This window comes from Morone saxatilis, unplaced genomic scaffold (assembly GCF_004916995.1).
Source record: "Morone saxatilis isolate NCDOM2014 unplaced genomic scaffold, NCSU_SB_2.0 Contig0, whole genome shotgun sequence".
NCBI lineage: Eukaryota > Metazoa > Chordata > Actinopteri > Moronidae > Morone > Morone saxatilis.
This window is the reverse complement of record NW_023339650.1, coordinates 13,845,929-13,871,520: the sequence shown is the minus strand read 5'-3', so window position 1 is coordinate 13,871,520 and position 25,592 is coordinate 13,845,929. Positions and strand designations below refer to the sequence as shown.

The following is a 25,592-nucleotide window of genomic DNA, read 5'->3' as shown; positions in this document are numbered from 1 at the left end:
TGTTACACAGCCCCTAAGTGGCCAATAAAATAAAATAAAAAGGCTGGCGGAAACGTATACAATTCCATTATTTATGATAAAGCTAAAATGTATGCTTGTATTTAAAACCCACAGACACAAACCCCACAAACCTCTGGTACTGTGTGTTAGAGAGGGTATTACTGTCAACACTGACTCCTGATTCTTTAGAAAAGAACCAGGCGGAGAGTTCGAAACTTAAATTAAGGTCTGTATGGTATTTTTAGTAATCTAAAAAATGTGCTGAGTGACAGTTATGGATGCTTAGTGGCTCCACAGAACAATTTGCAGCTGTGAAATGTATGAATGACGCGTGATATTAGCCTGATTTATAAGATATCGGTTGTATTTTTGACAGAATACTAAGCTGATACAAAGTGCATCACTTACTAATAGCATTTTCTTTATTAACTGATCAATCATATTTAAGTTGTTTTTATGTTGTCTGCTATGTCTGATTTGTGTCTAAATTTGGCTATTTGTCACTGTGCATGGGCGACCAAACTCCCTCTATGGATTAAGTTATTTCATATATATGGATATGGCATGATACGAAAAGATACTATACAATACAAGTTAACTGCCAACAAGTACGTGTTTTTCTTTAAGCATTTATTGGTAGGAGTCCATAAAAAATGAACATTTCTCAGACATTTCTGCATTTCCACTTGCAGTTATCATGAGAACAACGTGTCAAGGACAAATCAGATGAGGGAAAATCATATTTTAGTTTAAGAATTATTTTACAAAAACACCCATAGAAGGTTAACATGTTGCTGAATCCACTTGGTACAAAGAGTCCTACAAAAAAAGAAAATAATGACTTGGGGACGGGTTAATAACTATGTTTCACCCTGGGGGAGTAGTAAAAGAGCAGAGAGTTGATTTCATGTATACAGAGGAGCGAGGAGAACATGTTTATCTCTTTCTGTAATAAAACTAGTCCTTTCTCTCCTTGCCTCTATTGAAAATAGCATCCACTGAATAGACTGACCTTCACTTATTCTCTCATGCTATACACTATTACTGCAATCATTTTCACACTTATCACAAACAAGGCTGCTACTATAATTCTCCTTCCACCTGAACTTTATCAAACACACTTTCTGAAAAATGTGTGCTGTAAAAAGTCCAATCACAGGAGAATAATTAAGGTTCTGAATGCTCACTGTACATCCGCAGGGCCCACCCACAATAAATACAGTAATAGCAAAAGCTTAACTACTAAAAATGTATCTTGGACAAAACAAAACGTTGAAGTGAGGTCCCTGCAGGCGGATGAAAGCAGGCAGGAGTTATGCTATGCACTGCAGCTAATAGACAAGAGGAGATATGGCGGTGCAGTGGGGATGTTGGGCCTCAGATACATAGCAACGATGAACTAATGCCACGTATGATTGATGGCACTTCTGCCAACAGACATATATATATGTGTGCCTACTAAGTGATTGGTTGAGGGTGTTTAAAAAAAGGCACCAAGTCCACCACAACGAGGGAAGTGTCGAGGGGCCCTCTTCTTTTTGGATTCGCCGTCCTTTAGCCACAGTTTCTTCCTCTTGGTGTCTGTGTGACCTACAAAATAAAAGAACAAACATTATCATTAAATATTTTGAATTTTCAGTCCCTCTTTCAAATAAAACACATTTTATTAAGGTTTATGAGTTGTACCTAATGGCTTTACTAATGTTTTATAAATGAGTTATGAAGCTAGCACCAGCATCCCCACAATAGCTTAGCATTAAGACTGGAAACAGGGGGCAACAGCTAGCCTGGCTCTGTCGAGCATTCAGCTAACTAATTCACACGTCGTATCTTGTTTGTTTAATTTGTGCAACAACCAAAGTGTAAAAATTATACATAATTACTTGGATGTCACTGCACCTCACCAAGAAATAGTGTGGCACATAAACCCCTCAAAAACAATTTGTTGTTTTTACACTTTTTGTATGGATTAAACAAAGAAGATATACAGCAGACAGCTTGTGTTACCCTGGTCTGTTGCTAAGCTAAGCTAATCAGCTGCTGGTGCTGGCTTCATATTAAATGTAAAGATATGAGAGCATGCTTTCCAAAATGTCAAATTATTCCTTTAACAAAGTCAAGAATTTATCCCTTTCTCTTATTTATAGTAATAATTTCACCTGAGTAAAAGCAATATAAAACTTACTTTCAATAAATGTTTGTCGTTGCACATTAGCAGAATATTACTTTGTTATCAGTTTCCCCAAATATTTCACAGATTTCACTGATAAGTTGGATTACTGTTACTGTTTTTTGTCTTGTTTGTTTATTTTATTGCAGAAATTGCTCTTCTTCGGTTGTTCATCAAAACTGATAATGACGTCCACTCCTCTAATGGTCATTTCTTTGATGGTTGAACAATCCTATCCTGGACCAACAAGCTCAACTGCAAGTGGGGCATATATATATGTGGTGGTGGTAGTATTGGAGGCAACTGTGGCTGTATTTCTCCTGGCTCTATTCTGGGTAATGTATACCACACACACTGTCTCTTGTCTTTCATTAAACATTTAAAAAAAAAAATCTAGGTGGACCTACATTCTCTCTATATATACTGTAATCCATCAGAAATGTATAATGAAATAATTCACTTGGAATATTTGATATCCACATTTGAAGCTAATAAGTTAAATAAGTTATGGTGAGTTATTAATTGTGGTCCAGAAGGCCTGCAGCCATTTTACTAAAGGTCAAATGGGATCTTCACAATGAAATTAAAAGCTAAAAATGACGTGTGATGCAAGAGGAGGATAAAAACCAGCAAATGTTCTTCTTATTAATGATTTGTAATGTATCTATAAAACATTAGCAAACATTAGATTAACTATTAATAAAGCCATTAGTTACTTCTTGTAAACACTCTATTATTAGAAAGTGATGCAGATTTTTCATTTCTTATTTCTTAGTTTCAGTCGGTAGCAGTTATCAAAAACACATAGGACCCTCTGAGGACCCATATTTGAGTAGTTTGTGTCATTATCTCAGAAAAAGAATTAAGGCCTTTGTTTGCATCCCAGCAGGAAATATGCACGGTTAAATTAAAGGTTCCCTCCTTAACTAGCGACGCTGCTCTTATAAAACATTCAGCGACTGTGTGTTGCAGATAATTGCTCAGCTTTTGTGTGCGACTTCCTGAACCCGTGAGGGAAAACAGAGGACGACCTCTGACCTCTGGTCGTTATTGCAGCATAGAACAGAGCTGCCTAATGAACACCTCTGTCCTGGGTGTTTACATCTGCCAATCAAACACGCCACTCTTTGTCATCGTCCTTTGTGCAGCCATCAGACACAAAAGCAGACAATTAGCTGCGCTTATTAAGACTCTCTCTTTAAAGGAGAGCTCAGTCCGCTGGTAATTAATCAGCCCTGCAGTGGCGTGTGGGCGGACCTCTCGTTAGTCCCAGGCTCTGTAGGCCGTGCTCCTCCTCTTCCTCCGAGGGGTTCTGGGCGGAGCTCCGCAGGTAGCGCTGGTGCAGGCTGTGGCCAGGAAGTGTGTTCTGTCTGCGGCGACGAAAGTCTTCCTCCAAGGGTTCTTCAGCTGCAATGTCTGTGGGCAAAGCAGAGCAGAGGAGGGAATGAATCACACTTAAACCCTCTCTTTCTGCTGTCTGGATGGATGGCCTGAGGTGTTCAAACCAACATTAAATCTGTATTTTCTTTTCCTACGTAGCTTCTTTGAATTTCAGCCTTCTGACATGAGATGTCTGGTAAAAAAATAAATAAATAACAGCGGAAAGGAAAACATATTACCTTGTGATGCCCTTGGCAGTGTGTGTACAATCAAGAAAAAAAACAAAAACTGAACACACATTTATTACAGCAAGTTGAGCACAAGTGCAAAAAGGCATATTGATGTAACCAACATGAAACAACGAAGATGATATAAAACAAGTTCACAGAGTCCCTAAGGCAATATAGACCCCTCCTTCCTTTCAAACGCCAACCATATATTTCATTCATATTTCATCTGCCTGACTTTATTGTGATTAGTCATGTAAATAAAATGAGATTTGGTTATTCTTTTCTCTAGGTAATTTACATTTATATTGAATTAGTGGCAGGCAGGGTATGGTGTGGGGGGGACTTATTATGCTGCGAGATTACAGGCAGATCTCATCGCCATTGTGTTGTGTAATTAAGGCAGTGGAGAGGAGAAGAAAGGGGGCCAGATGCTCGCCGTGCTGAACCTGGTCCCATTTAGAGGAGGATCTGCACCAGCATTTCAAAATCCCCCGCACGGTGTGTAATAGTGCAGCCTTAAAGACATCAGAAGTCATTAGAGACATGGCAGCTTTGTCTGACACATTGCTGTATACCTGTGGGAGCATGAGCCACCTCAACTTAAACATATTTTAATCATTAATGTGGAAAATAAAACACAGAAGATTGTGGCTACAATCCTTGATGATTTTTTTCTTTGCTTTTTGTGAAATAGATGTACATTTTAGAGGGAGAAGGCTCTCTTTCGAGGCTTTCAGGAGGAGGTTGAGGGTTTTTAGGCAATCGAGGACGACTGCATGTGCTCAGGTCTTAACAGAGACAAAGACATCACTGGATTCCAATCCTCTCTGAAAAGGCGTCTTATTACTGCAGGACCTCCATTTTGACCCAAGCCTATTTCTTTGTCACAAATGCTTTTTGAGTGTGTTAAGGTCGAGATTGGCTGAGTATTTTCTTGCTGCAAACACCTAAACTTTAGAGGTGGTTTATGTCGCTTTAGCCCCAAACTTGGATTTTCTCTATTTTAGAGTTTGCAAATCAGCTTTTTAAGTCGAACGCACTTTTAAAAACACAAAGTTGACCCCTGCGAGGAGAGACCAGAAACAGGACAATTGGTGGCTTTACTCTCAAGACTGCTGCTTCTCGTTCTCTATTCAGCTTTGGAAAAACAGCTAATCCCAACCTGCATTTGTCTGGTGATCCTATCAAGTGAAGTTAGACAGCTGGATTAAGCCAACATGTATGTGATTCCAAGCTTGTGCCCTTTGTTCCAGCCCTCCTTTGCTCCAGAGGATCAATATTTGCGTATATTATGGGCCCGGTTACCTGGGTGATAAGATTTCTTCCGCTATCTGGTTGCATAATCCATCATCAGTTAATTAATTTCAACAAAAACAGAATCAAAGAGCAGTGATGATAATGAGATCTCTTATTTTCTGGACTTAATTTGAAAAGCAGAGTGAACACAGTTGAGTTCATGGATGCTTTCATTTGCGGCTATTGTCTTGGGAGTGCTTGTCATTTGTCTCCAGGCTAAACAATGATGTGTGTATCTGTAAAAGCTGTTTGATACACACTGTCCAGACTGCAACTCGGGCTCGTGTGCACAGGCACAAACACCCGGGTTAACACCTAAACACACACAGACACAAACTCTATGTGTGACAGACAAAAAGCAGCCTTTTCTTGCAGCAGGCTGGAGCCTAAAGCCTAAAATAAATCACTGTTCAGGAGGAGGCTAACCCTACATGACAACTACAACTGTGAACCAGATTATTTTCCACAGTCCACCTTCCCCCGGTTCAAGACATTGTGTGTCGTGCTGATGTGACTCTACTGCTGAGCACAGAGAGATACAGTCGGTGTCCTTGTTCAGACATGGCCAAAAAAGAAACTGGCAGCTTATCTTTGCCATCGTTCATAAAGTGGCCAGCAGCTCCGGGCCGATTCCATGTTTCACGCTAAGCTGTCAAGCGGACGAGGTGGAGGGGTGCAGGGGAGTGGGGGTTAAAACCGGATGCTGCTTTCTGCCAACAGGAAGCCATCTTTCATAACGTGGGGGACACTGGAGGACAGGAAATCACAGTATTGTGTGTCATATTGGAAAGGATGGATGGATGGATGGAGGAAAGGCTGCAGGATGTTATTTCTAACAAGAAATACAAAGATAATGTTTGCAAATCACAGCTAATAAAACAATGTACTGACACTTAAAATAAGAGTATTGATGATTCAATTGAATAAATGTAAGTTTTCACATTAAAAATCCATTTCCATTCATATTTATATGGGTATGTCACGTGTTGCTGCAGTTCCCATCACTGTCTTCCAATATTTGTGGTTCTTGTAGTGGAAATGATCATTCAGCCATGTATGATGTCATGCTGTCTTTAGTATACAAACAGTGTCATCTAGTGGCCACATGAGGGTCCACCTTCAAATTCAAATGTCTGGTAAAAAAGCAGCAATCCTTCTTATTTTAGGGGCATGTCAGAATTAACTAAGTTCTAATATATTATACTATTATTCTGCTACTCATTTTATATTATTTCTTCGACTGTATATTTCTTCTGAAGCAGTGGTCCCCAGCTTAGGGGTATATGCCCCTACATGTAAGGTAGCATGGGGTTTGCCTGGGTAAGGAATAAAACTAAAGATTTAATAGAAATGGTAAAAAAAATAGGTGGATTTTTCTGACTTTGTTTCTCTCTCTTCTCTAAATATTGTAGTTTTACCTCACTAATCCTTTTAAAAGTATCCAAATGAAATAAGTTAGTTATTGTATGGCCTGCTTACCAACACAGTCAGTACTTGGAGCTGCCACAGTGTCTGAAACAGCAGCTCATGGACGCAGTTGAGGTAAACGCAAACGCCCGCAATTTGCGCCAAACATTATACTCCTACACCACGGAACACATATTTTCAGATACAGAGTAATTTACACTTGCCACTGATAGCAGTATCTCTGACGTCTATGGCAAATAAGCGTCTTTAAACCCGCTCATAGAAGTCAGAAAAAAAGACGCTCCATTAAACTCCAGAACTTGCTTAGGAATCATCATGTTTTTACGTTTTCTTCAGTATCAAAGTCATCCAGTTATAGTTGTCTGTACATCCATGGGTATATTGCAAACAGAAACTACTAGTGAGTAATTCGGCGTACATTTAATGGTCACAATGTAAAAAATGTAAGAAATATAGTCAAAAAGAGCCTACAGCTAACTAACAGACTCCATGGCAACATTATACATCAAAAGTCCTCAAATTATGGGAAGTGTAGTTCCAAAAAATTAAAGCCTGATTATCCCCCAAAATAGACAACTTCTAGCACAAAAAAATTAAAACCTGTTTAATCCAGGAGAGGGAGCTATTGCACCATTAATAAAATTCCTGCTCCTGCAACATTTTCGACCAACTACTTGTACTTCCCACTATGATCTCGTTAGAACAATTACATTTTTACGGTCTCCAATAAGGTAAATATAGTTAAAGACATATAAAAAATGTAACACTGACATATTTGTGTAGCTCCTGAGATTGAGATATTTGTGGTAAACTATTGCTGCTTATTTTTATTTTTTTTTTCTAGTTGGTGTTTTAATTCCCATTTACACCATCTATTTTAATTTACTTTATTTTTTTAATTTACTTATACATTTTACACACACATACCTACAGAGAGGGATGGGGGAGGAGAGAGCATACAGGCTTTTAGGCAATAGGATTGGCGCAGGGCTGTAGTGTCACCTAGCAACAGGACTGCGCAAGCGCAGACGCCTCTTCTGTCAGCGCCGGTGAAAGAGAAATTGAAAGAAAACAAATACATGCCAAATAGTGGAAGTGGAAGACATGGCCTTCACCACAACCAAAACACACACTCACACGCAGGAAGCACATTTTAAAAATCATAACTAAACAATTTCATTTCATGTTCTTCAATGTCAAGACTCTAAAGGCCTCACCCTGCCCCTTTTTTCTACTTCTTCAGTTTCGTGACTCGTCTCTCAAAAATATGCAGTGAGGCTTGTGTAAATAAACTAGCCCCGAGCACATTCCTAAAGAAACACAGTCTTCCTCTGTACACGGTGACCTATGAGCCAACTGCAATCATACACACCACTCAATTTAAGTCTGAATCTGAGCCTATTGTGCCTAACATTTACTAGGACACTGAGTTAGTACACGCAAGCAGACCTCAGAGTTTAAATACAGATTGGATGTTTCCCCGGCTAGAAGATGAGGCTTCTTGTTTAACAGTTTTGTTAAATGTTGAGTCCTTAGTTTGGTTCTGTGTCTCTGCAGAGCTCAGGTTCTGTTTGAGGGTGTATTCAAAAGAGGTGCACTATCAGCACTTTTACAAGCCCATATGTCTACCTGGGAGGGGCAAAGACAGAAATGAAGAAATATGAGGAAGGTGAACCATGTTGTCTCCTCCTCACCTGGTCCATAAAGGTAAAGCATACCTACCGCACAGAGAATACGCCTCAGTATTCGGGGATACAGGCGTAGCTTTGCAAAGTGCCCGTTTCCTCATGATCTCTCAGATAAATAATGAATAGGATTATTTTAGTGAAAAGCACACACAGCACATTAAACAACTGTAGTGTCAGCGACCAAGCCCTAATGTGAGTCACCTACACTGAAACCTGAGGCAATTAGTTGGTTAAAATGATGCACACACAGTGAGCTGTATGATGAGGTGAGTGTTCAAAAGAAGCTGCTGTGGTTTTCCTTTGTTGCGGTTGTGTGAAGCAGGTTTTAAAAATGTGATCAGGCACAAGCGCGCGCACACACACACACAAATCATACATCAAGCCAAGAGAAACACCACACAAGAAACACCAGGTGACTGCGGCAGCCTTTAAACAACGTTCCACAAACTGAAGTTTATTGACCAAATCTGAACTCTTGTTTTTTTATTTACTTTTTACAAAGAATGAAAATTCCCCTGTCCGTCTGGTAAACGGTGTGAATGTGTGTGTGCGGTCTAGGTTCATGGGTTGAGTTGCTGACACAGTTACAGTGAAACTACAAAGCAGCCTCCTGGAATCAGCAATCATGCAGAAACAAAAACATGGTGTTTTTCAAATACACAAACAAATTAATTATTAATAATCTATATTCATTCATATTACACACACGTGAAACATGGTAACAGCTAACAGGTTAGCGAGGTGAAGTTAAAGACATTAGGGCAAAGTGGTTAAGCTTTTAATCATTCACTTGTTAAACTGGTCAAATGAAAAGAGCAAAAATGAACATGCGTAAGTATAAATGTACAGCATCTTGTTCTCCTGCTACAATAAGAAAGACAATATCCACCCCAAAGGAAAATAAATGTATATATATAGCACATACTTTGTGCATATGGCAGAAATAAAAAGTACAATTATTGTAGTAAACAAAAACACAAATTCCAGCAAGATGGTCCCCCCCATAATAATGGAATAAATACAAATATACAAATACTGTGAACATCTCTCTTGCCTCCCTCGCAGCTAAGCTAAGATGAGGAAATTGTTCTCCGGGAATGAGATGCAGGAGGACAGAGAGAGGAGAGACCAACCGCCGGTAGCAAACATAGTCACTGGACGAGTTTTTCCAGGTGTGAGAATTGTATGTTGGTCAAAATGCTCTGGCGAGATAGTTACTTGTTATCCAGTTTTAGGAGCTGCTCCTTACCATTAACTGTTAGGGATTTTAACTGACCATCCTCCTCCACTTCTACCCGCTCCTGGCCGTTCTCCACAATCCTGGAACACAAAGAGCAGACAAGTTTCTTCAGAGATCAGGAAGTCGGGCTGCTAAAGAGGTATTAAAGAAAGTGTTTGACATTTTTGGGAAATTTTCCTTTCTTGCCAAGAAGTTAGATTATAGGATCGATAAGTCTGATGTTACAGAGTGAGATCAATCTTCTTATCCAACTCTCAGCAGGACAGAAAATAAGCATATATCCCCAAATTTGCTGGGGAGTTTGACACTTAAGTACCGTTTTGTAGTAATTTTTCTGCCGTTGATGAACTTGGTGGAGGACGACACAGATCTGAAGTTACCCATTCCTCCCCCACCGCCAAAAGATGAAGAGAAGGAAGTGATTCCTCCACCTCCCATGTCTCCAAATGAGCTAAAACCTACAACAACAAAAAAACACACATTCAAGAAAAACCTCAGTCAGAATGGAAACGCGTCATAGATTTATGAAGAATCCAGTACGTGTGGAGTTCTTTGTTGGGATGTACGCACCTGAATCGAACCCTGAGAAGCTAGACCCAAACGCTGGGAAGCTCCCAAAACCAAAGAGTGATCCCCCCATCCTTCCTCGGCTTGCGCCCCTCTGGCGACTGCGACCACCTCCGAAGAAATCGTCGAAGGGGTCATCAGCTATGGAGGGAAACAATGGACTAATTAGGAGGAAATTCTTTTTGATTTTCAGCTCATATTGTATTACAGAATGCAAGTTTTTAATTTCTTCTTCAAAAAAACATTAAACTTGCATTAAATTGTTTTTGTTTTTGTCCACTTGGGAGCAGCAGAAACAAGCTATAAACACTGAACTCACATACTGTCACTTTTAAATTGATATATGGAGAATTTGTTAAGAAACAGTTGCATTTTTACACATCCAGGAGATACGGAGTAATTTATCTAGAATACTGGACCAAAACAATGAAGGGAACTTAAGATTTTGGTGATAATTCTCTGTGGGTTTGTCACAATGAGCCATCTACCTCACATTACACAGTCCATTGTTAATATAACAATAAGCAATAATAATATAGCTTTAAGGCTGATTCTACATTCCAAAAGATTTAAGTACCTGATCATTAAAAAGCTGCGGTGTATGTCACAGCGTCCATTTGTAATTTCTGGAACAATCTTAACCCTAAACTGTCAAAGTGCCCACCACTTCATTCTCATCCTAAAGCCCTATGGACATGCTACTAATTTCATGCTGCCAATGTGGGTCACCCCAGCAGGATAAGGCTGGATCCCTGGCACCATTTTCTGAAAGAAGACTCCTCCTTCAACCTTGAATGTACCGAGGCCATGACAAGAAAGCTTTGTTTGTTCTCTCTGACAGAAAGCTTAAAATAAAAGTATCCCCTGACCACTGTTGTAACTGCATTACTCTTCATTTAGAGAAAGACATTGGAGGACAGCTCAGCTCTTACAAAGCTGTCAGTAAGACAGCAGACATCAGTGGAAGAAAGAGAGGGAGATGTAAAGCCTGAGAAATGCTGCTATAACACTGGAATTCTGGTTTAACTCTTGTGTACATGATCAGTGTACACAAAGAGATAGCTGGGAGAAAAGTTAAGGCATAGTGCTCTCACACTTCTGTGCTCTGACAGAACTTTACAAGATCTGTCAAACACAAAGACTGAGATCAGCAAAGAATGTAGCACAGAATAAATTAAGCGTGGATGTGCATGTACAACATAATGTAGAAAAGCTGAGAGTATTTAGATCCTTCACTGAAGTGGAAGTATATACTACACACGTAGAAGTCTTGCATTGAAAATGTGACTTAAAAAGGTGGGGTCAAGAATTCTGGAGGAAGATAGATCATCAAATACCGCCGCTTTGGATTGCCAAAGCATCCGTACTGGGGCATGAATGCCACCTTTAAGTAAAAGTATGCAATTATAATCAGGAGAATGTTCTAAAAGTATTCAAAAAGTTATAAATAAAATATAAGTAAATAAATTCATCAATCATCTCAAAATTATAAAACAAATCAAAATTATTAAAATAATCATAAGGAAAATCATTTGAGAAGCTGGAACATTTAAATGTTTTTGCAAAAAAAAAAAAGACAAACTAAAAGTGAACATTGAAGAAGTGGACAAGGAAATTTCCTTGTCCACTTCTTCAATGTTCACAAGGAAATTTCCTTGTCCACTTCTTCAATGTTCACTTGAGAACGAGTGTATGCTGTTCTTGGCAGACGACTAAGCCCTAGTCATCATGGGAATCTGTATTTGTCTCAACAGCGCACACACACACCCCACCAATCCCTCAGTCTGCTGGCCGTTTTGAGGTGGGTGAGTGACAGATCCACAGGACCAGCTGCTGCTCACTGAGACGAGCTGCTGGACAATGCAGGACTGGAGGCTGGATGGGATTTTATTTCTGTTTTATTTCTATGGCTGCCATCTTAAGGGAAGTCAAGAAAACCAAAATGGTTCTTTGCATAAATATATCCAAATAGGGTTAACACTTAATATAGGGTTGAAATAAACATGACAAGATGGATGTTTTGGCATATCCTGTTTCATACCAATCAAGCATAATAAAGGTTGTCTGCAGTCAAAATAGAACTTGAACTTTACTCTTCTGCACGATGGTGTAGACAGCTTCATGGTTTGGCTTTTTTTAAACAGTCCCTTACTGAGCAGTGTAAACAGCAACAGCTGAGCTCCACCACTTTATCTTATGTTAATAAATACAAGAGTAACACATGTCAGTGTCATAAAGACAGCTTATGAAAAGAATCCGATATAAATTATGATGACTTGACTTTCCCTAAAACTTCTATTTGAAGCTCATTTCTATAAACTTGTAGAGGAGATTACAGTTTTTTCAACAGGTTTACGCTGTACACCTCCACTCGAGAGCTGGTGTACCGCGTTTTACATGTGTTCTGACACACCGAGACACAGCGCACACACACTTGGCGTTATTACATCTGCTTTTGTTTTAATGCGGAAGCTATTTTTGAAAGCATTCCAGTTGAGTGATGTAGACGCTTAAATCCATCCTCTGCCTGCGTCCGAACTCCATATTTAGAGCTACACGGGGTGAACTACACATGCCTTCCAATCAGCCTTTTGCTGAACCCAGACAACCCAGGACAGGCTATAACGGCTAAACTCCTATAACTATACTTAATGCAACCACTGACACTTCTGATACAATAAACTATCAAGCTGTCATAACAAATGCCACTGGTCAACCATATATTACCGTAGCCAGCAGTACAATAGCTTTCAAGGGTTATATAAAAACCAAAAAGCTGTATTATTACCATCATTATATTAAGAGTAAGAGCTTTAAAACTTTGAATCAAAAACATGTCCACAACTGACAAAATGGATAGAAATATAAGGGTGTATTCAATATATAGCAAACATACAAAATAAGATGTAGGGCTGCGACTGAAATTAATTTTTTGTTATTTTCTCGATTAATCAAATCAAGTTCCCAAGGTGACGGTCTAAAACTGAATCATGTTCAGTTTGCTATCACATGGGATTTTTATTTGGGGCATATTTGCTAGAGAAAAACACTTATGACCATTATTAGATTATCATAATAGATGGCATGTAATTTTCAATTGACTGATTGTTTCAGCTCTACTAAGAAGTCAAATTTCTTTGTAAGAAAAACATGGATAAAATGGCTAAAATCTACACGCAACTGAACTTTATCCTTCTACCTTGGGTAAATAAGCTTGCTCTGTTTAATAATAGCTGTATATTTAAATGTATTTGTGACTTTCATATCTTTGTTATATTATATTATCATTCTTTTTCATTTTACTTTTCATGAAGCATGTTTCCCTAACTGAAAAAATAATCTGTAATGATGCCATTGCTTTAGAAACGGTGAAGGATATGTATATATATTGTAAAGAAGCTGGAGTTAATTAAAAGGTCTAAACCCTGGTTAACAGATACATACTGAAGTAGAGGTCAACATCCAGCAGAGATACTCATTGCTTTCCAACGTATGACATTTAGTGGCAGATGACCTCCCGAGGTGAACAGTGCTCAGAGTATTGGAGATGCACATTACAGTGCTGTGGGGGATTAGCACCAGGCTTTGCAGAAGGTTTCATAGGTCTAATGCTCAATCGTTCACATTTCTACGCAGCAGGAGCTACGAACAGCTAACAGGCAAACTAATTAGGAAACAGAAATCTATGTTTTAGACGATATAAACACAGACCTCTTCCAGGCGCCTCATCTCTCTTGAGCCTTCGCATTCATCTGTGTATATTTTTGACCAGATAAAATCATGCAGTTAATAATAGCCATTGCGTGCTCCCCACTCTTGTGACTCTCTTCAGTCCATCTTTCTTCCTACTTTTTGAAAACAAGGAATCCCATCAGTGCCTCAGTGCCTTACCAAAAAAATCTGCAAATGGATCTCTGCCGCCAAAGAATTCCCTGAAAACATCATCAGGATTACGGAATGTGAAGCCGCTGCCGCCAAAGTGTTCGTAATGGCCTCCTGTAAAACATTAAAACAACAGTAAAGCTCATAAACTATAGAATTATTAATCAAAAGCAGGCAGTCATAAAAAATACCAATGCAATACAAAGCTGCTGGTACCATGCCACTAAAAACTTTAAAGACTCTAAATCATCTTTTTTTTAATCCTCATCATATTTTGCCATCTCCGTATTAGAAGTGACTACAGAAATCTTATCAATCATCTCCATGGCACTGACAAGAATATTATGTTATTTGGAAAGTCGTCTCCTTACCTCCTCCCCCTCCTCCTCCTCCTCCTGAAAGGCCTTCCTTGCCGTATCGGTCGTAAATATTCCTCTTGCTTTCTGTTGTGGGAGGAGTAGTTCTTTAGATATGACAGAGAGACAGATAACACAGACCGACAGAAAGAGAAACTTCCCACCCGGTCGTACTTTAAACCTCAGTCAAGGTCACACAATTCTCCACACTAGTAGTATATGTTAGTATCACATTTGCTTGCTTTGCCCCTTTCAGTTTTTGCTTTTCACTGTAATTATAATAATCAAAAAACATATCCAAATCACATCAAACTGATATGTGTTCTATGTATGTCATTAATCAGTTTGACCATCTGCAAGCAGACTTATTAGCTGTAACTCATATCAGTGTCTGAACACATTTACTGTCCAGGCCAAACCTCTAACCGTTTAAGACATCAATTCACAGACAGAAAGTAAACCGCACAGGAACTCTGCACAAGGCCTCCACAATCCAGCATAAACAATCCTGACACTGTGAACTGCAAATGCAAACAATACCTGCTTCTTGTGACTGAGTGCATGATACATAACTGCGACTAATACAATTTAAATGTTACAGGCTTCTGCTCTGTTCTCAATCCCACATTTGAATTCCAGACACTCCACTCTCATTTTATTCTGGTAATCACATCCACTTAAGACACATGACTAATGAAATGGCTTACCTGCTTGGTACATTTGATGCCTGATACATTAACATGTAATCAGCAGAGCTAAGTATCAAACCTCAACACTTACTTAATATTTTTATTACCGACCTAAATTTGTCTGTAACAAAAAAAAGTACTGAAAGTTGCGTCTTCAAAATCAACATATTCTATATTCTTAAAATTCTAGATTTAAATTATAGTTTTGCCAATTAAGACTGCATTTTTTTTCTGTTCTAAGTTGTTCTAACGCCACATTTGTTTAGACGTTATTTAACATTTAGGTATCATTACCAAAACCTAAAGATGCCATACTGGTAATAGCTACAAAATTGACATGGAAGTGCAGTACAGATGACAACAGATGTAAGTTGTAAGAAACGTTCATTTCAAACAAGATTTCTTCCCTCTGCAGGAAAACCTTACCATCGGAGAGCACTTCATATGCCTCTGACAGCTCTTTGAACTTTTTCTCTGCTTCTTCCTTGTTGTCTGGGTTCTTGTCTGGATGCCACTTCAGTGCCAATTTTCTGTAACTGAGACACCGATACCATACAGTTAAAATAAAGACTGACATCAAAATAGATACAAACAATGTATGTCATATACTGTAGATATGCCAATAGCAAGTAGTCTGTTCGTTTTTTAAAAGGTTTTGGCTTTTTGTCTTTTTATTGAAGAGACAGAGAGGGGATGACACGGCGCAAAAGGCCACAGATTCAAACCTGGACCACTGCAGTAAGGAGCCTTGGTACATGGGGTGCAAGCCCTACCAGGTGAGCTACTGGGGCACCCCAAATAGAAATGGGAAATGGGAGTTGGAAAATAACACATATCCCCCTATCAGAAACACATATCCACATACAAGTCTTTTTTTAGATTGGCAACCATGCCTACACCAAACACACAGACACCCACCACCCCTCTATGTGCACATACAAATACATAAACACACTGTCCTTCTCCCCACCCAAGCAGAGATAACAAAGACAGCCTGAGCTTCAATGACGTGCAGCGTAGGCTCGGACAGCAGCTTACGCTGTATCAGCTGTTTGTTTCTAAGCCCGGCAGCAGCACCGGCAGCGGACACACGGATGCTGTGGACGAGACTACGGACTGCGAGTCAGCCATCTAAAAGGCTGCACACAATCCAGGGATTGACTCCCTTGTGGATCCATAGTGAATACTCTTTGTAGTCTACGTCTTTGTTGTAATCTGTGGCATTATCTGACTGTCTAAAGCCTGTTCAATGATCAACCAGCCAGACTAAATTGAACAATGAAGTGTGTGTGTTTGTATTCACAAGCTCACATGTTCACTAGTAAAAGCAACAGCAAGCATTATCTTGCTCTGAATACTCAAAAGTCTCTAAGGGCAGTATTAACTCTCGCCCTCTGGGCTGTAATTTCATACCCATCACATTAATCAACAAATGAAGCTAAGGGTCTGTAGGCAGGCTGGCATCTCTGTGAGGCTGTACTGGCCACATTCACGTCATATGGGATGGATGGTAGAGATGGGAAACATTCCCATGTTAACGACTTGTTTAAGTTTTCACATAGTCAACAGATGGTTGTATGATTACAGAGTTGGTCGTGCGAGGATTGAAATACTGCGCAATGACATTTAATTTGGTTTCAATTACCCACTTTAACGTCTGCCTTTGGCTTTTGCAAGTAGTAGCCTATAGTGCATAGTACTACCGAAGTAATGCACAAATTAAAAATCTGGCCTGATGATGGCACTATATGAAAAGCTAAGGGATCGCCAAAGGAGAGGAACATTAACTGTCAGTGACAATCCATCCAGTAGTTGTTGAGACACTTCACTCAAAACCACAGTCGACCTTCTGTTGACACTTGAGGAAAAGTCAGGAGCCATGACAGACCCTTACCAAATCATTCATTATATGCTATTTTATATTATATTTTACAAGACAACTGAAATGTTTGACTGGCTGGTGGCACTAGATATAAAGTCAAGGGTGAACAAATTCCATTAAGATTTGTCCTCTGTGCACCACAAATACCTGGACTAAATTTAATGGCAATCCGTCCAATAATTGTGGAGATACTCAGACCAAAGGAGGATCTGAAGTGGAGCCTCGCAGCTAGCATGGCAAATAATTCTACCAGAGTTTAAAAAAGACTGAGCTGGGGTCATAGGCTAAAGATATGACTTATTGATTGGTGTCAGTTGAGATACCGCTCGACTTTGACAGCCAACAATCAAGTGCATAAAGATAGCAGGCTTCAGCATTCGCTATCTTTCTATGCTGGATTCTTGGCAAACTGAATACGCTTACACTGGTTCATTTGATCAGCAATAATCCGTAATGTTCAATAGTTTTCTCCCCTCTTAAAAAGATTTTACTTCACTTAGCGATTTACTGCATTAATCAAAATAACTGTTAATTAATTTAACCTCTGGAGCACGCGCCTAATTCAGACCGGCTTATTTCTGTCCGTAACATTTAAATAGACACTTCAATTTATAGGAAACTGTTCACGTGTTCGTGAGAAACCTGAAGTAGTGCAATTAATTGGAATTGCTCTTTTGAGTGGGCAACTACAAGTAGTGGGTGAATGTAAGGGGAAGGTATTTGACAGCGGCAAGGTTACAGGAAGACGAGTGGAAACTTTCTGCATTGCAGTCTCTCTGCTCTCTTTCTCTCTCTCTCTCTCTCCCTGTGTCAGTTTAAACAGCTTGAGGGGGTTATAATTAACCTATTACACCCCTCTGTGTGGCCGAGATTTAACAACAACACCAGGGGAAAACCAGAACAGAAAACACTCAGGGGCACTTACGCTTTTTTGATGTCATCTTGCGTTGCATTTTTGTGGACTCCTAATATCTGGTAGTATTCCACCATGGCTCTGTCTGTGGGAGTCTGTAGTTGTCCTGTGCGAGGGTCCTGTGCAAAACCCTGCGGAAATAAAGTAAAGTTCTGTTAAGACATGTTAGCCTGGAGAGATAAAGCCGAACAAACTGCAGCTGAGCGTAGCAATGTGTGACGGGTGAGAAACGTCTCTTCCAGACCTGAGGGGGTAAATCTGTAAAGGAGAGGTAGGGGGCAACTGCACTAAACAGGGCAGCAATACCCAACAATGTAATCAACTGCACTGAAATAGAGATGTAGGGAGGAAGACAGCTAAGCTAATACAAGCCCAGCTAAATTACATAATAAGTGGGTGATCATCCCTCACCCTGAGGCTGTAACAGAGAAAATGTAAATCATGTTCTGTTCTCGAAATTTGGAAATAGCTATAAAGACCATGAAGCATTTTTTTTTTTTTTTTTTAAACATGACCTAGTGCAGAAGTTATGAGGCTTAGCCTCTCAGAACAAGACAGAACAGGTCTGATGAAAAAGTATCAGAAGATTTTATGGTTGTCTAGATTTAGCCCCAGATTTCCTTTTGGTTTTTTTTTTTTTTTTTGCAATACTGCAACACAGAGAAGGTAAACCGCACAAAATATCAGTCAGCACAATCTCTTGTGTTCTTTGTACTTTAATAAAAAACTGCTGCCAACATATTGAGTCTTGATCTACGAGGTAGATAAAATGAAATATCAAACTACTAAAAGAAAGAGATTTGACCCTGTTCGGATGAGCTTCAATCATTAGCATGTCTGGCTAACAAGCAGACTACCTACAGGAGTAACCTAACATTACTTCCAAGGCCTGGGAGCACGTTGTTATGAACAAACATTAGTTTATGGGGTTACAAGTTACTCTTAGCCCCGTTCACAACTAGAACAGCCACTGTGTTGTATTTCCCAACTGGAAGATATTAAAAGGTTAAGGTAACGTTAGCTTTGTTCTACTAAATAGTTCAAATTTGTAGAGGTTTACCCAACAACAACCCCATAATATCGGGTTTGTAGCACTCGTGTGTAAGACCCAGTTTACATGTTGCTTGTTTCCATCTCATGGAACTAATGTTGCTTATACGAATAGAACTAATAACATTTTTTATCCAAAACTGTGTAAAATCAAGGAGCCACTGTTTCAGTGTGGAGTGTTAATGCTGTCACTCTTATCATGTTAACTTGAATCTTAAATTAATGTATTTCTAAACATAGCCATCTCTAGACTAATACCTACACATAAACTTAACCAGCTGTGGCAACCTTTAGTCATTCACAGTGTAAATCCATAACATTATTCACAGTAGATAACATCTTTTCTAGACTAAATATAGTCTTTAGCTGCCACCGCCCTCGTGTGTCCAATGGCGGTTGCCTTTGGCTGTCCATGTCAGTTAATAATGACCTTTATCGTATTTTATACCCTCTGTTATTTCAGTGATATTGCGCATAATCCACCGATGAGCTGAGCAGATTACAGTCTGTGGGGAGCAAGGTTTTATGATTGTTAATAAAAGGGTAAGACTTTCCCCACTGGCATATTTTTTGCTGTGGGTGGGACTTAAACACAGTATGTCACAAGCTTTCTTTCAACACCCATACAAGCTGAGCAGGATCTGGTTTTCAGGTTCTGCTCTGCTGTCGGTATAGAAAGGAGCTAAGTGGGAGATCTGTTTCTTCTCTCAGATGAAAGCTGCATTGTTTAAAGTTTAATTTCTGTTTGTTTTGGCTCAGAAAATCCTATTTTTACTTTAAAAACTCAAAGTCACTTTTTAAAATATTAAATGATACTGCATCATACTTAGGAGACAGCTGTTACGCTCACACACATAAACAACCTTTGCTTAAACTAAACTATAAAATCTGCACCTCTATAACAGAGCATGGTGGGAAAGAAAACGAGATAATGTATGAGGACATCAACCCAAACCCATTCTCTGTGTACTTTGGCCTCTTAACAGACGGTAGACAAAAACCTATGGTGCAAAATATTGGCAAAACCTGATAAATCAAAGCTGCCACACTTAAATCTGTCTGTATTCTTTTCCACACCTTTACCTTAACAAATAATCTAACTGAACGAGTTACTTTGTGTGTGCCTTCTCAGACAGGCAACATCATTCATCAGGCGGCAACAGGCCAACTAAAACTTCGAGGAAAATGCCAAGCAAACCCCCAGTGACCATTAATCAACAAGAGAGATCTTAGCCATCATATTAAAAATGATAAACAAACCAGCGAGGACTACTTACACTAGGAGTCCACTGTGTCCTGTTTGTTTGCTATTTATAACCTGTGGCCTTTGCTGTTAGATTGTGTTTGTGTGTGTTATGAGTATGTGGGGGGGGGGGGTTGGCACACGGCAGTGCCAGTGAGTGAGTCCTGGTTGGGACATGGCACAGACACTAAACTCCTCTTTCAGATGCGGGCAGGCGTTGACTGTAAATCTCCCTCTGACATTACCTACCCGCCCTTTACTGTTGAATTTACGGATTTAAAATCTATCCGTTATAATGTCCTCCTTCTATCTCCACACCCTAATATAGACCACAGTATTATAAAGAGATATGACCCAGAAAGTCATCGTTTTCCTCTGTGTTTTTTTTTTTTTTTAAACAACCCAATGTCCTGGCTCATCATATTAAATGTATCTTCTTTTATCCCCCTGACTTCAGCCTTTACTGACCCACTCACCTGCCCTCAGTCGCCTGCAGCAGTTGGGAGTTAATGGACACTACTGTCTGATATGTCTGATGTGTTTACTCATGGTTTCGTGCAGTGTGTGTATGTCTGTCTATCCATGCATGGATGTGCAGATTTATGCCTTGTGGTAGTGTTACACAGCTAACCCAGATCTGATGGATTCCTGCTCCGCTCAGCGTGAACTATGCCTCAGTGTAAGCAAACAGATGTGGGTCAGTCAATCCCATGATGCCTCAGTGAACCAGAGGTGATGGTTAGAAAAGTTATCAGTTCGCAGACCGAAGCAGTCCATAATTATTCTATTCTAATTTTCCTGAAATAAGCACTAGGAGGAGTCAACTGAGTAATGAAGTTAACAAGAATAAAGGTGGTCTAAATTCTTGTTAATTAGATTAAAGTCAAAGAAAAACTGCTGGAAAAGCAGTATTTTTGCTACTTTACCATATTTTGACAATGGTTTTCGGCTGTGCAGGTCCCTGACCAGTCCTTAATACGATACACTTTTAGCAAATTGACTGTGGGACATTTGAACACTTAGTGATTTTCCCATTCAAGCCTATTTTAAGAGGAAATCACAGTGACAAAGAATTACTGTCATGGTTGTACAAAAGGATCTCTTTCTGTTTCCATTGTGGTTTAAGAGCCGGCGAAATAAAACCTCAAGCACGTTTATGATTTTCAAGTGAAGGCAGTAAAAATCGTGAAAATGAAACTGACAGCCAGTTCAATGTATCAAACTGCAGACACGATTCATAAAGAAACTCTCTCTGTACCGTCTGACCTTCAATCCGACCCTGATGTATGTAAAATGAAACCTCTATAAAACAGATGGCGTTATTCTGCAGGAAGTGATCAGTCGAAGACCACAGCGATGCGTCACTCATATTTACGGGAGCCAGCTGTGGTGGTTTGGGTATTTGTGATGACCTCGTGTCCGCCTCCTACTCTTTGACAGGTGTACTGAGAACAACCAACTGCAAGGGTACCTCAGGACAGGACGCTCTGGAGGGACTACATCACCCAGCTAGCTATGAAATAGGGGATTCCCATGAGCAACAAGTGGAAGGGAAGGGAAGAAACAACTCCAAAATAAAGATAGATAGATCCAGGTTGCCAGAAGAAGATCTTAAACTAGTCGTCATGGGTTCAGGGGCAGAGCTAGTTAACTGAAGTTGACATCAAAGGTTTGATCTCAGTGTGAAACATCGGCTCCGTAGGAGTCAGCAAACACTTCTAGAGAAGTTGAGCAGCGAGAGATCACAACATCTGTTCAAGTGTTTTTTTAGCTGTGCAGAACGGCCAAGAGATTCCCCTTGAAGGGCAGTATTTTGTAACAGTAGATAAGTGAGACTAAAAGTCAAATTATTGCACAAGGGTAAAGCCAAGAACGTAAAGATGTTATGCAATGTGTGATATAGTACTTAGTCATTTCTTTAGACTGTCATTTGGAGACTTTCTGTGGTATTTGGGATCCACATTTATGGTTACAGTAAGTTAACTTTGTCAATTCTTGGTCACAGTATGCAAATAATCAATAACCGTGGGGTGCATTCCACTACAGTGCATCAATACTAATACTGCAGGCTAGAACAAGTTTTCACCCACATTCATGACACATTAGACCAAAGGGATAAAGGATAACGTGAAGATGAATCATTTAGATAAAGTTTTGCTGACACAGTATATTTTACAGTTAAAACAATAAACTTTACTGTTACTGCAAGATAATTATTATAACAGATAAAACATTACAGTCAATTCTGTTTGCTGAACTTGGACTGGAAATCACTATAAATAAAACAAATACATCAGATTTTGAACTTCAAAAAAGGAAAAATACACAAGTAATCTGTAGTTGCTCATGTCAGCATACCATAAGTCAATATTCATATTCAATATTTATATAATCTACTGTCTGTCTGCATTTGAACTGTAGTATTTAGTTCATGCTGGAGATGAAAAGAGGCTGTCTAAACCTCGCTGTCACTACAGATCCAGACAAACACTCCACACATATCACACAAAACACTTCACTATGCAAAGTACATTATACCATTAAAGGACAGATGTGACACGTCAAGGTTTCTTAGTGCAGAGCTGTTCAGCAGCTATCAAGCATATCTAAAGTGCTTTATTCATTCTAACGTGGGTCTATTGTGGGCTAAGTGTGCACTGAGTGGCATTGTTAATTAGAAAAAAATGAATAAATACATAATAACAATGAATATCAGACCGATGCAGCAGAAGCTCAGTATGATAGGATACAGATCAGGGTCGGAGGGCTACAGTGTGACTGGAATTTCCCCAACGATGACGGACATCACAAGATATCAGCTGGGAGTTTACGTCCTGCAACGTACTCTAAGCAACATCGTGTCAGTATCAGCAGATAATCAGGGTGCGGGCTAATAAAAAGTACATCAGTCAGTGTTGTAAGAGCTTCCACGATTTCCGTCTGCACAGCAACTCCCTGCAGAGAAGCTCTAGGTTTTATCTTGATTACAAACTCTGATTAGACTTCCCTCGATCTCTTTTGTTTTGGGCCCAATTTTTCCCTACACACTTCTTTTCTTTTTTTTTTGCTCCGAATAATTACCTGCAAACCTCACGCTGTCCCGAACTGAACACGGAGTACTTTATCGCCCACCACTGAGACTGCAATCAACAAAGGCAGCTGGAGTAGGTCTGTCATTGTGTCCAAGAACACTCATACAGCACAAAAAAAGAATAATCTGACATTGACAAGAAGAGAGAACGGGACAAAACAGGCTCCTATAAACCAACAGCTAACACAAATCACAGCCACAACAACAGAGAAGGCAGATGACAACTGAACACAACACAATAATAAAGTATGTGCCTTACCTTAAATGATTAGCAACGAGAGGAGTGTTTGGGATTCAAACACTACAGAGTGTTTTTCTCTTCACTTTCTATTAGTGGAAACATGTTCTAGGAGGAAGACTTTGCTGTGTAAACAACAGCGAGCTTTGTCTCCTTGGACAGTAACTCCATTCACAAATCTGCATGCGATGGATATAAGTTTAACTATTTACAACCTATTGAGATGTCACGCAACACAAGTTATCCAAAGAGTTGTTAGCGCTGTAATATACTCTTATTTACCCATACCTCATGAAGACGGGGCCCCCACAAGTCAAACTTATCTCACAAAAGTGGTAAAGCTGGTCGGCATCAGACGGCACAACACGACCCTCTTTGTGTCACCTACAGATCACTCAAATGACCAAATGAATGCATGTCAAAAACCTCGCGTAACGGCTCATTTGAATAGCAGTTTCATTGTACACACTATCTTTCCAGTCAAACTGTGAGTTAATGCCAACAAGACGTATTTAATTACATGTTCTAATAGTACATCATGAAGGTTTTGACTACACTTTAATCTTAATAACAATCGTTTCTGTCATTCGTCACATAAAGACACCACAACTTAGTGCAGCCTCACAGGGTTGCAGCTAATAATGTTTTTCATTATCAATTCATGTGTAGAGAAGTTTTGGGATTCATCGATTATTAATTTAGTCCTATAAAAAGATGTGGAAAAATGTCCCTGTGTGATGTTTTCAAGGGTCTAGTTTTGCCTCTAAAAACCAATATTACCTATTAATATCTACAATGATCCTCACATTTTTAGTAGCTGGAACCACCAATAAACAATTTAAGCTTACTCAACTATCAAAAGGATCATTTGGAGTCAGTGAACTAATCAATAAATCGATCTGTTGTTGTATGTAAAGTGTTGCTCGTCTTTAATCACATTTCATATCATGAAATTAGGATTTTGCAGCTAAATCAGCCAGCAGGTGAAACTTATTTTAACACACTTATTAAAGTAAACAACAATACTTCCATTAACTACTTAACAAGGCCTGTGTAACCAAAGGCAACCAACTGTAGCTTATCAATTAAGGAACATTAAAACAAGTCTTTTCTCCTACCTGTGGCCAATGTTTGTGCACTTTCTGGAAACTACGGTCCCATCAACACACCAGTCAGACATTACACAAGTGCAGAGCTGTAACTCGGGACCGATGAGATTACAAGAAACTTCCAGAAAGTCTTAAAGCCGAGTGGACATTGTTAAGATTGGCATAACGTTACAGGATAAGGAGAGGATATTAATAAAAAATCGCTTAAAAAAACGTTACATAACAAGTGAAAACGTCTCTAAAAATAGTGGCGTCGTAACTTTAATGTTGGTCTGGTAAGTCTCGTATTGCCTGAGCTTCACTAGCAACAGCTAACGACACTAATAACACCATTATTTTAAACCTTCAGCTTGTTACAGCTGACTAACATTGAAGCTATCATTATTTAGGTGAAGGTAGCTCCAGCCAGGCAAAAACAAATCCACTCATTGTGTTAACCGTGTGGGGTTTTTTTAAATGTTTTTTAGGCTACCTTCACGGACGAACTATACAACAACTTATATGTATGGTTAAAATAATTATAATATATATAATTTATGATACTGACAGTCGATAGAGGAGAAAGAGGGGGGGACATCAGGTTGCGACAACACAGCATCCCCACATGACAGGCGACGGTGGAGCCGTAAAGGCACATATTGCACTTTTCTGCTGCTAATAAAGCAAAGAACTGACCTGTGTGAAGGAAATGTCCGCTTCCGACCGGCCTCTCTCTCTCTCTGTTGCTATTTCCCTGTCTTTGTGCGGAACCTGTGAGTGCAGCCGCTGGTGGCTGCTTGCTGGTGATGTGGCTACTGATAACGACTAGCCCACTATGCTGCTGCTGCTGCTTTCAAGTGCCGTCGGATACAAGAGTTACACGTAGGGTCAGGGCTGCACAATGAATCGCAGTATTATCCAAATCGCACTATTATCCAAATCGCGGGAGCATTATGCGTTGTAAGGGTATATTGTGGTGCTGCAGCAAAAAAATAGACCCCCCAAAAATTTGTGATGCAAAAATGATAATGAATCTTATTATATTTGCAGTAGAAAATAGAAAATAAAACCAAATACAGACAATGTTAGGACTGGATGTTTGGATGCTGGATATATGAATTACCAAGTGGGCAAAGCTCCCATGTTCCCAGGCTCCATGGC

General features: G+C 39.5%; 1 protein-coding gene across 5 annotated transcripts; it reads right to left on the bottom strand.

Annotated features, from left to right (window-relative positions):
* Positions 1 to 613: 613 nt before the first annotated feature.
* On the bottom strand, positions 614 to 25,284 carry dnajb6b (DnaJ heat shock protein family (Hsp40) member B6b). Of its 5 annotated transcripts, none has more exons than XM_035664000.1 (10): positions 25,128 to 25,284; positions 17,734 to 17,852; positions 15,353 to 15,462; positions 14,253 to 14,324; positions 13,891 to 13,995; positions 10,003 to 10,140; positions 9,749 to 9,890; positions 9,442 to 9,512; positions 3,428 to 3,586; positions 614 to 1,590 (listed from the first exon to the last, which is right to left on the bottom strand). In XM_035664000.1, the coding sequence occupies exons 2-10, from the start codon at positions 17,796 to 17,798 to the stop codon at positions 1,481 to 1,483; spliced, it is 972 nt and encodes a 323-aa protein (XP_035519893.1). In that variant the 5' UTR covers positions 17,799 to 17,852; positions 25,128 to 25,284; the 3' UTR covers positions 614 to 1,480. The 5 variants fall into 5 exon arrangements, with proteins under 5 accessions (XP_035519893.1, XP_035519976.1, XP_035520057.1 ...); XM_035664083.1 differs by lacking the exon at positions 25,128 to 25,284 and adding an exon at positions 24,462 to 24,616; XM_035664164.1 differs by lacking the exon at positions 25,128 to 25,284 and adding an exon at positions 20,049 to 20,069.
* Between the last annotated feature and the right edge of the window lie 308 nt (positions 25,285 to 25,592).

Bases quoted from the DNA above. Each gene is read 5' to 3' on its own strand.
- dnajb6b (XM_035664000.1), bottom strand. From the start codon at position 17,798: ATGGTGGAATACTACCAGATATTAGGAGTCCACAAAAATGCAACGCAA. The intron at 13,996-14,252 runs GTAAGGAGACGA...AATGTTTTACAG, and splicing joins AGGAGGAGGAGGGGGAGGAG to GAGGCCATTACGAACACTTT. The intron at 9,891-10,002 runs GTGCGTACATCC...TTGTTGTTGTAG, and splicing joins CTTCTCAGGGTTCGATTCAG to GTTTTAGCTCATTTGGAGAC.